Raw genomic sequence first — 8,815 nt, 5'->3', positions numbered from 1 at the left:
ATACTTGAATAGCTGAGTTGTATTAGAGTATGATGTGAACATGAAAGAAAATGGAGCATTGCACCATTTTGTGATAAGTGGACCGTACTAAAACAACTATTTTCGGTTGCTCCATTCCAGGACTCCATACAGGATGTTTGTAACTATGAGAATGGCATTTTGTAAAGTGACTCTTAGATGCAGAGCCTGTACATCATATTTTGAGTTTGCCCCTTTATACATCAATTGTATAAGCATTTCACACACAGATTGAGCGGAAATGTTACGAGCAGTGCATATTTTTCTTCCTTGCCTCATCAGACACTGTAAGAATAAAAATGATGATCTGTGAGAAGTGAGGCGTGGCTTCAGGTTGCCAAACACTTGAGCTTAAAAAAAAAAAAAAAAACATAAATACATAACAAACTGAGACTATCTCAATTTAATATGGGTTAACACTCTATTATGATGTGGATGTGTGCTCACATGAATCTAATGACAAGTTTTGTATCGTGCCATCGTGTTCCTGTTTCAGTAATGGACGTTCAGGTGGCAACAATAGACAAGAATGAGTGTCTCTCTGTTTGAGTCGGCCCCTCATATGGAGACTTCATCTCACGGTGACAAATGCACTCCCCGTCTCAGAGCAGGCCCATGAGGCTGATAGATGCTCGGCTCGCAGTGATTCATGGCTGTTGATCCCCTCGCTATTCTCTCTCTCAAAATGGCCCCCAGTCAGTCAGGTGCAAACCAGAGGCTAAAAACAGAAGACCTCATTGTAAGATCTGAACTCAGTGTTATTTGAACATTTTTGCTTATGGTATGATGAATTAGGGGAGAGCTTACAATGGGCTGCATCCTTTGTGAGTAGAGGAAAATTCTGTCAGCATCTTAATCAAATAATAATTACTGAAAGGACGTTTTTGCCAGATTGGGGTGTACTATAGCCTGAGGTAATGACTATATTCAGCCTTTTAACTCAATTGTCAGAACTCTGTGCTGCTCTACTTGAGGGTTATTCGACTTTTAATTTTGAATTACTGTTTCATTTTAATGAATTAATATTAGTTAATTTATTGCAATCCATTCTTTATCTAATTTGTTCCGTGGAATCTCTTTTAATGAATACAATTCATATGCATGCTGGTAGCGAGCAATAACTCTCATCTTGCCAGCAAAGGATAATTCAGTGTCTTTTCTGGTAGCAGTGCCTTAAGTAAACAAAGTCGGTGTAGATTGAACTGCACCTTTTGAGAATCACAGCCACATTTACTTCAAGAAAACTTATTCTTTGAAATGTATAGACTAGAAAATTAACAGCTCATTTCATTATATTTTAGAGAAACCCTAGGAGCACACAGATCAAAATAAAACTATAAAATGCTCTCAATTTACTGTCAAATGTTTTGCTTTGGAAATGAAAACTCCCTGGGCAGGGAGAAATGAAAGGGACTGAGGGATGAAAGAGTTAAGCAAAGGATGCTCAAGCACCAGGCTGCGTTCCAAGCACTGCTCCACTCTCAGTGATGCAGCCAGACGGTAGAGAAGAAGAGAGGGAGGGAGGGAGAGAGAGAGAGAGAGAGAGAGAGAGAGAGAGAGAGGAGGAGGAGGAGGAGGATGGAGAGAGGAAGGAGGAGCGAGTGGTGGAACTGACTGGCTCAGGCTCACCGCTCTCTCAGTCTCTCTCCAGTGCGTGGCAGAATTTCCTCTCTCTGCTCTGTCTCTCCCTTTCCCCGATTCACACACAAACACACACACTCACGCACGCGCGCACACACACACACACACACACACACACACACACACACACACACACACACTCCTTCTCTTTCACTCTCTCTCATTAGCTTGCACAGGGAGAGGGGCTTCATGCCCGCTCCACCGCTGGCTTGCTGTAGCCATGCTGCCCTGGAGAAGGAGCAAGTTTGTGCTGGTGAAGGACGAGGAGAAGAGCAAGCCCAAGAGCCTGGGCGCCGGACTGACCTACCACTCGCTTCTGTCCTCGCTGCTGCACTCCTGCCCTGACCTGCGACCCGACTGCCCCTTCCACTGGCTGGCCAGCGTCTTCCAGAGCAAGCGGCAGAAGGTGGAGCTCAACCGCGAGGAGCCGGCGTACAGCGTCCGCTACCTGGGCAGCGCCGTCACCATCCTGGCCAAGGGCGAGGGCTGCGTGCAGGAGGCCGTGGCCAAGATCTGGCAGCACAGCAACTACGGCGAGCAGAGCCTCAAGCTGAAGCTGAGCGTGGGGCCGCACGGCATCCGCATGGGCGCAGACGCCAGCGGCCGCAAGAAGCCCAGCCACCTGTTCTCGCTCAGCCGCATCACCTACTGCGCGGCCGAGGCCTACCGGCCCAAGATCTTCGCCTGGATCTACCGGCACCAGGTGAAGAACAAGGCGGTGGTGCTGCGCTGCCACGCCGTGCTGCTGCCCAAGGCGGACAAGACCCGCGCGCTGGCCCTCAGCCTGCTCCAGAACGCCTCGTCCTCCTTCAGCGAGTTCAAGCGGCTCAAGAGGCAGAGCGACTTCCGCCACTGCCGCCAGCAGCTTTTGGGCGAGGGCATGGTGCCCGTGGCGCCACGGCGCCGGCTGCTCAACGGCCAGTGCCACTACCAGCCGCCCGCAGACAAGCCCAGCAGCGCCACGCGCCTCTGCTCCATCACCGAGGAGGAGGAAGAGGAGGACGAGGACAGTGAGCAGGAAGGAGAGGATGGAGAGGAGGAGGAGGTGGAGGATGATGAAGGGAAAGATGTGGTGAAGGAGACAGGGAAAAAGGTGACTGACAGAGGGTCAGCGCAGCTGTCTGAGAGGGACGTGCGGAAAATCGTTAGCGGACTGGGCGAGTGCACCATCAGCTGCTCGGAGGACGGCCAGATCACCATCAGCACACTCCTGTGACCGGCGGCGAGAGAGCGGACCGGATGACCTCGCTCCTGCTCCACTCGTCCACAGGAGCCGCGTTGAAAAGGACAAAACACACACACACACATTCCCTTCCTCCTCGGATCTCCGCTGGTTCCACGACTTCACTGTGTGTTGGGATACAGAGTGTGAGGAAACCATAAAACGGAGCTGAAAAGTGACCTGGGCTGCTTCACGCCTGTCGCCTGCTGTCTGAGGCGTAGGATTTTGAGGAAAGAGTTCAAGTCGGGCATGACATATAGCACAATAACAGAGGATAAGGAGAGAGTCACTATGAGACGACAGGGCACCCTATATCCCTCTGAGCCAAGCTACCACTGCACATGAACTGAAGAAGAACAAAAGCTTTGTTCCACTGTGGTGTTTGTATTTTTATGGTAGAGTGAGTATTTAAGATAAGCTCTAATTTTTGATAGATTGGCAACATTTTTGATGAGGAAAATTTGTACAAAACAGAAAGATGTACATTTTATTTTCTGATGTATTACACAAGCCCTCTGTAATTTTCCACAGCTGACCTTTCTGTGTGCACTCTGGTCTTTTAAGAGGCATTTAATATGCTTTTACAGTTACCGTGAAATGAACTAATGAATTATACCATAATTTAGGAAATGAGCCATTGAGTCGACATATTTATTGCCATCATTTCTTAAAGGGGAGCTCACCTCCCATGCATGACAGCTGAAGACATCACCACTGACATTTATGAGAACTTTAATATCATAAATGTATGATATCCCTGTGCTACATCCAAGATTGACACCATGGTTACTGTACAGTACAGGGGTGCACATTTTTCTACTTCTGTCTGAAGGTTGAAAAGCTTTGCATTGTTTTGACAAAATATCTGTAAATATCTATACATGCATACTCTATCTAAAAGGCTAAAAGGTTACATTTGAAGAACATGTTAACTGTTATCACAGCCTGTATTTCAAGTCTTATTGTGACACTGACCGTTTCATTCTTTGGACATGGCCATGTAATAAACTGTCCTCACTTGCTTTTCTCCATGCCCCTTTGTGTCATGAATACTAAGAATTTTGCATGTTTGTCTGCACTGCTGAAATCCTAGGGTGCAGTGATTAGTCATATTTTTATACCTGATTTCATACAAACAGAATGATCTGCATGAATGCGTGTGTAACAAAGCTGATAAACACATTACCAGATGGGTATCCTGTGTCGCTGAAGGAGAGACACTGCTATTGGGTACTCAGCTTTTTTGCTGGAGCGAAAGCAATTAATTGGCTGATTGGATTGTTGAGGAAATGAACACAAAATACATGCCTAGGCAACAGCAAGAGCTTTCACCGTAATGAGATATCAACAAGGAAAGCCCTCTAAGTTTTCAGTGGGTCAGTTTCCGGCAAAGCCCATTATCAGAGCCTCTGTTACAATAAGGGCCAATTCATGGCAATTGTGCTGCTAGTTTAATACATGCTATCTGAAGTGTTGCGTAAGTTTTCACTGAATGTTGCCTGCTTGTGGAGTTTTCCAAGGGAGTGCTAGCTGTCCAGTATTTCAGGGAACTCAGACAGTGCACTGAGCATTGAATTATTTAGATGGATTGCACTACAGGGGAGTTCAGAGAAAATCCATTGCCGTCGATCCATTTCACAAATAATTGTCTAGTAAAATCAAGGATTACACAACATTTTTTAAGAGACAGTGGTGCAGTTTCTTGATGATATAACCTGCCTCTAACTCGAGGGAGACATATCATGTTAATATGGGGAAGCACAGAGGATGCGTGTAGTACTTATTGCTAGAACACCATGTTCCTTATTCACTGAGAAACCACCTCTCTCTGCCACAGGGCAACCACAGACAAGTGTTCAACCCATTCTAGTCATTATACATACATATTTAATAATTGTAACATTTTGACTCAAGAGGCAAGATGATAAGAAACAAATGTTTAACGAAAGACAAACTAGATCAATCAAATTAGCACAATAGACACACAAACACACTTTTTCAGCTGAGGTCCACATGAGTGTAGGGTGGACGCAGTTAGGTAAGCACGGTTCCACACACACACACACACACACACACACACACACACACACACACACACACACACACACAATACACAAACACACACACACACACACACACACACACACACACACACACACACACACACCATATACACACACACACACACACACCACGCCACACAACACACACACAAACACACACACACACACACACAAACACACCACATATATACACACATATACACAAACCCACACACACCACACACACACACACACACACACACACACACACACACACACACCCACACACTATACAATCTACACAATACAACACACCACACCACCACACACACACACACACACGACACACACACACATATACACACCGAGGCTATTCACATCAGTCAGTATTTATGAGTGCCAGCCCAAAGAAATCTGAATTCTATGAGCAGAATAGTGGGATTTTCTATTAAGGACTTGAAATGCACTACGTCTCTTTGTACCATCTGTCTAAGACACACACACACACACACACACACACACACATAGAAAAGAAAGAGAAAAAAAAGAGAGAGAGTGACCAACCAGGCAGGAGTGTACCTGTCACCTGCTTTCAGGATGAACAAAGTTATTGCGTCAGCAGCGATGCCACAGGCGATGCTGCTGGACTCAGGCAAGCGCTGCTTTAGAGCCAGCGTTAATCACCCTGATGCTGCCAGAGACTAGAACAAGGTGTGCTGGGCCAGGACACCATGGATCAATAAACCATCTTTCAGGGAGGGAGGTGTGTGTGTGTTTGGTGGATAATGGGGAGTGGGGTGTTGCACCTACACCTGCATGTGCAATCTCATGTGTGTGTGTGTCTGTGTGTGTGTGTATACATTTGTGTGTAGACACTCATAATGTTGTGTGTCTTCATTTGTATTCACAGCATGACCTCAGTAGTGTGTTGCTGCTAGATTTAGCCTTATTGCGTCTAAACACACAATGTGCTGAAAACCCATCCCCAGGCTAGGGTTATTGTTTGACAATACCAAATTTCTGCATAAGAGGTCCAGACATAATGTCAGAGCCTTCAAACACAAAAAAGAGTCTATGGAAAATGCATCACCATCAGAAAAATAAACTACACGTCATGCATGGGATCCATTTGGCAAATTGTATCCCTGAAAAGCAAAAGACACACCTGGCAAAAGTGTCTAATAAAATACCCTCAATCCCACGGTTATGCAACACCGTCATAAATAAAGCAGAGAGCCCTGCCACAGAGTATTGAAATCTCGCATAAAAAGCCTGTGATTAGCACAACGGAGCCCATGTTCCGCAGGAGCAGCTCGTCCCCAGAGAACTCAGCTCACTGTTATGGCTGACAAAGAAAGAACAAGCTCTGTTTGCTGAATATTATATTGCTGCTCAAGAAATCAAAACTGCGCAGTCTGCCAATAGGCTGGGGCTGCACTGCTGAGTGAGTGAGAGCGTGAACCTTTGACTACAGGCTCATCTCCTCCGGTTATGACCGGTGGGTCATCCAGTGTATGAGCCTTCCCCTCCCGGGGAGTTGGTGAAATATTAAACACACGAGAAGTAATTTATCGTGAGGAAACCTCCTGCATGCCAACAATGAGCTTCTACAAAGCAAACATGACAACTCTGGGTCCCACTTCATATAATAGGTGTCCTTATTACAGAATACTTATGTAAGTAATTAGTTACACTGTATGTATACTTCTCAAGAAAGTACATATAAACATTGTATATCACTATAACCCAGGCTCTCCCAGTACACTTTACAGATACCCTAACATGTACCAAGACAAATACATAATACCTATAATAATTGATATAATGTGAACCAAGTTTGTAAAATCTATTATGCTGTCAACACAGAACAGACCAATAAATGATCAGACCAATAAAAAAAGCATTTCACTCATTGTTAATTTTTAACTTTCACTAGGTGCTGCATTGACAATAGCCAAAGCCACAGATATCCTGTAAGATATAAAGAATGCAAGGATAAAATCATATAACATAAACATGAACTTGAATTTGCAAAGAATAATTTGCAATGTTAACATCCATCATCCACTAAATGAATAAAAACAGCTCCATCAAAGCCCATATCCTCTAACTGACATTCAAATCATCCACCCTAACAAGAGCAGAAACTTAAACGCATTTCACATTAGCCTCTCGCCTCACCGTCAGAGCTCAATGAATCCTATCATTAGACGGAAATGTATGAAATCAATATTCAACACAGTTTTAAAAGCTCATGCCTTCTACTGCCTAGTAATTGAAAGGAATGTCATCTTGGTCACGTCTGATATATGACTACACTTGCAGAGTACTTGAAATTTATTCCCATTTTGTGAAGTGATTTAAACAGAGGCTTTCCAATTTGTGATGTCATCCAGTCTGTCCTTGATGCATACGTTTGATTATTCAGCTAATGTACTGTATTGGATTAACTTGTTTCAATTAATTCAAATAACTTATCATTTATAGCTGCTGCTGTGTCTTCCTCTATTTGATGAATATTATTAGGTGATGATCAGGAATATTGATAATTAAATACAATAATCTACTGTATCCATTCAGCTTGGAAAACAGACAGCAATTATATTCCTTTTACATCAACCTTTCTTTTCAACCTACCATGATATTCAAGGCCCTTCTGGTTTGTATTAAAGGTAATGCACTCTTGTTACAAAGTCAGCCTTTGACCACCACTGGCATAATGCAGAACAGAACAAGGGAACCTGATTGAAGAGCCGTTCTTCCTATTGGCTGTTCTAATGATTGGACTCATCTGCTCGGGGGAGGGAATCCATCCGGGACTCCAGAGTCCGCCCAATAATGGAGGGGATTTGTCATTAACGTGTTGGGTCAGAGCAGGACGACTGCAGTCTGAGGGGAAGATTCCCTATTCTCTTTGATGCGGCTGCTCGGATCCAGGGCGTTTTTAATAAGCAGCGCTGTAAAAGAGAGAGCTGAGTCCCATTTGGAGAATGTTGTTTGGAGAGTGCCCTTTGAAGCAAGAGCAAAGAAACTTCTCTCTCTCTCTCTCTCTCTCTCCCTCTCTCACACACATACTCTCACTCTCTCACTCACTCTCTTTTTCTGGACTGTTCACAGAGACAGCAGGGAAGCAATCAGTCCAGCATCCATCTTTCCCCAAAGCCCACGTTACCTGGAGGAGGATGAGGGGGAAACATGAAGAGTGGTCACTTACTGTACTGTGGACATATGTCTACACATACACATGCACGCACACACACACACACACGCACACACGCACGTACGCACGCACACACACACATACACACACACGCATGCACGCACACAAATTATGCTTGGATCTGCACAGCTTTTTTGACATTTACACACATATACACAAACATACTCACACTTACACACACACACACATATGTGCACACACTGGCACACACACACACACACACACACACACACACACACACACACACACACACACACAGAATCCTTTAGGCAAGCACACTTACTGTGCCACTTATAATTTTGAGGACCCAGGATGCCTGGATCTATGATGGGTTTTTTTTAAATATTTTTACACACATACACATACAGTATATCTGTGCACACATAGCCACATACACAAAAACAAGCATGCACATGCACACACACACACACACAAACACAGACACACACACACACACACACACACACACACACACACACACACACACACACAGACATCCAAGTGAAAAACAGAGAGAAGCAGCAGCGAGGGAGCTCACCTCCCTCTGTGGTTTTAGGCGAGATTAGCCTCTTCTTAGTGAGTGGCGTGGCACATCCCCGAAAGCCAGGAGGAGGCAATGTAGCATGGAAGAGTGCCTGGGCAGGCATGTGAGCCGAGAGACACCTGACGCCA

The 8,815-nt window shown here is 44.9% G+C and overlaps 1 protein-coding gene and 1 long non-coding RNA gene across 2 annotated transcripts; one reads left to right on the top strand and one right to left on the bottom strand.

Annotated features, from left to right (window-relative positions):
* Positions 1-394: 394 nt before the first annotated feature.
* Positions 395-8,079, bottom strand: LOC121713991. Its single transcript, XR_006032994.1, has 2 exons — positions 7,561-8,079; positions 395-736 (listed from the first exon to the last, which is right to left on the bottom strand). It is a non-coding gene; the product is annotated as an uncharacterized LOC121713991 (long non-coding RNA).
* Positions 1,737-3,908, top strand: fam43b (family with sequence similarity 43 member B). Its single transcript, XM_042099084.1, has one exon. It carries the CDS (start codon positions 1,880-1,882, stop codon positions 2,873-2,875), a length of 996 nt encoding a protein of 331 aa, XP_041955018.1. The 5' UTR covers positions 1,737-1,879; the 3' UTR covers positions 2,876-3,908.
* Positions 8,080-8,815: the final 736 nt, after the last annotated feature.

This window comes from Alosa sapidissima, chromosome 7 (assembly GCF_018492685.1).
Source record: "Alosa sapidissima isolate fAloSap1 chromosome 7, fAloSap1.pri, whole genome shotgun sequence".
In the NCBI taxonomy this organism is placed as follows: Eukaryota; Metazoa; Chordata; class Actinopteri; order Clupeiformes; family Clupeidae; genus Alosa; species Alosa sapidissima.
The sequence above is the reverse complement of the archived record's forward strand: the minus strand, read 5'-3'. Positions and strand labels throughout refer to the sequence as shown.

Excerpts from the sequence above, each read along its gene's own strand:
- fam43b (XM_042099084.1), top strand. The coding sequence starts at position 1,880 with ATGCTGCCCTGGAGAAGGAGCAAGTTTGTGCTGGTGAAGGACGAGGAG.